The sequence below is a fragment of the Acanthisitta chloris genome, unplaced genomic scaffold (genome assembly GCF_000695815.1).
Source record: "Acanthisitta chloris isolate BGI_N310 unplaced genomic scaffold, ASM69581v1 scaffold43084, whole genome shotgun sequence".
Taxonomy (NCBI): Eukaryota; Metazoa; Chordata; class Aves; order Passeriformes; family Acanthisittidae; genus Acanthisitta; species Acanthisitta chloris.
In genome coordinates this window covers 1-858 of record NW_008671726.1, presented here as the reverse complement: position 1 = coordinate 858, position 858 = coordinate 1, and the positions used below count along the sequence as shown (strand labels likewise).

General features: G+C 59.1%; 1 protein-coding gene across 1 annotated transcript; it reads right to left on the bottom strand.

Moving 5' to 3' along the window:
• Window positions 1-562: 562 nt before the first annotated feature.
• On the bottom strand, window positions 563-854 carry PSMB5 (proteasome (prosome, macropain) subunit, beta type, 5; the record flags this gene model as incomplete). Its single annotated transcript, XM_009074198.1, has 1 exon — window positions 563-854. A coding segment is annotated over one exon (292 nt), but the record flags the coding sequence as incomplete, so codon positions are not given.
• Window positions 855-858: the final 4 nt, after the last annotated feature.

The window sequence follows — 858 nt, the reverse complement described above, 5'->3', positions numbered from 1 at the left end:
AAACCTCTTCCATTGACCCCGAACCTCTTCCCACTGATCCCATTGACCCTCCCAGTGCTCCCAGTCCATCCCAGTTCCCCCAAACCTCTTCCATTGACCCCGAACCTCTTCCCACTGATCCCATTGACCCTCCCAGTGCTCCCAGTCCATCCCAGTTCCCCCAAACCTCTTCCATTGACCCCGAACCTCTTCCCACTGATCCCATTGACCCTCCCAGTGCTCCCAGTCCATCCCAGTTCCCCCAAACCTCTTCCATTGACCCCGAACCTCTTCCCACTGATCCCATTGACCCTCCCAGTGCTCCCAGTCCATCCCAGTTCCCCCAAACCTCTTCCATTGACCCCGAACCTCTTCCCACTGATCCCATTGACCCTCCCAGTGCTCCCAGTCCATCCCAGTTCCCCCAAACCTCTTCCATTGACCCCGAACCTCTTCCCACTGATCCCATTGACCCTCCCAGTGCTCCCAGTCCATCCCAGTTCCCCCAAACCTCTTCCATTGACCCCGAACCTCTTCCCACTGATCCCATTGACCCTCCCAGTGCTCCCAGTCCCCCTCTTACCTGCCCCTCTCTTATCCCAGCCGCACACCATGGTTCCCATACTCAATCCCATTCCTTTATACTGGTACACCATGTTGGCCAAGAGTTTGGAGGCCGCGGCCACGGAAATGGGTTCCTTGTTCCTCAGCTCGTACACGCGACACTGTTTGGCCACCAAACGTTGCCAGAAGGCACAGTCGGCCGCGCCGCCCGCCATGGTGCCCAGCAGACGAGGGTTGAGTTCCAGAATCTTCCGCACCGACTGCGACGCGATGTAAGAGCCCGCGGTGGCGCGGGGGTCCACGGCCACCCTCACC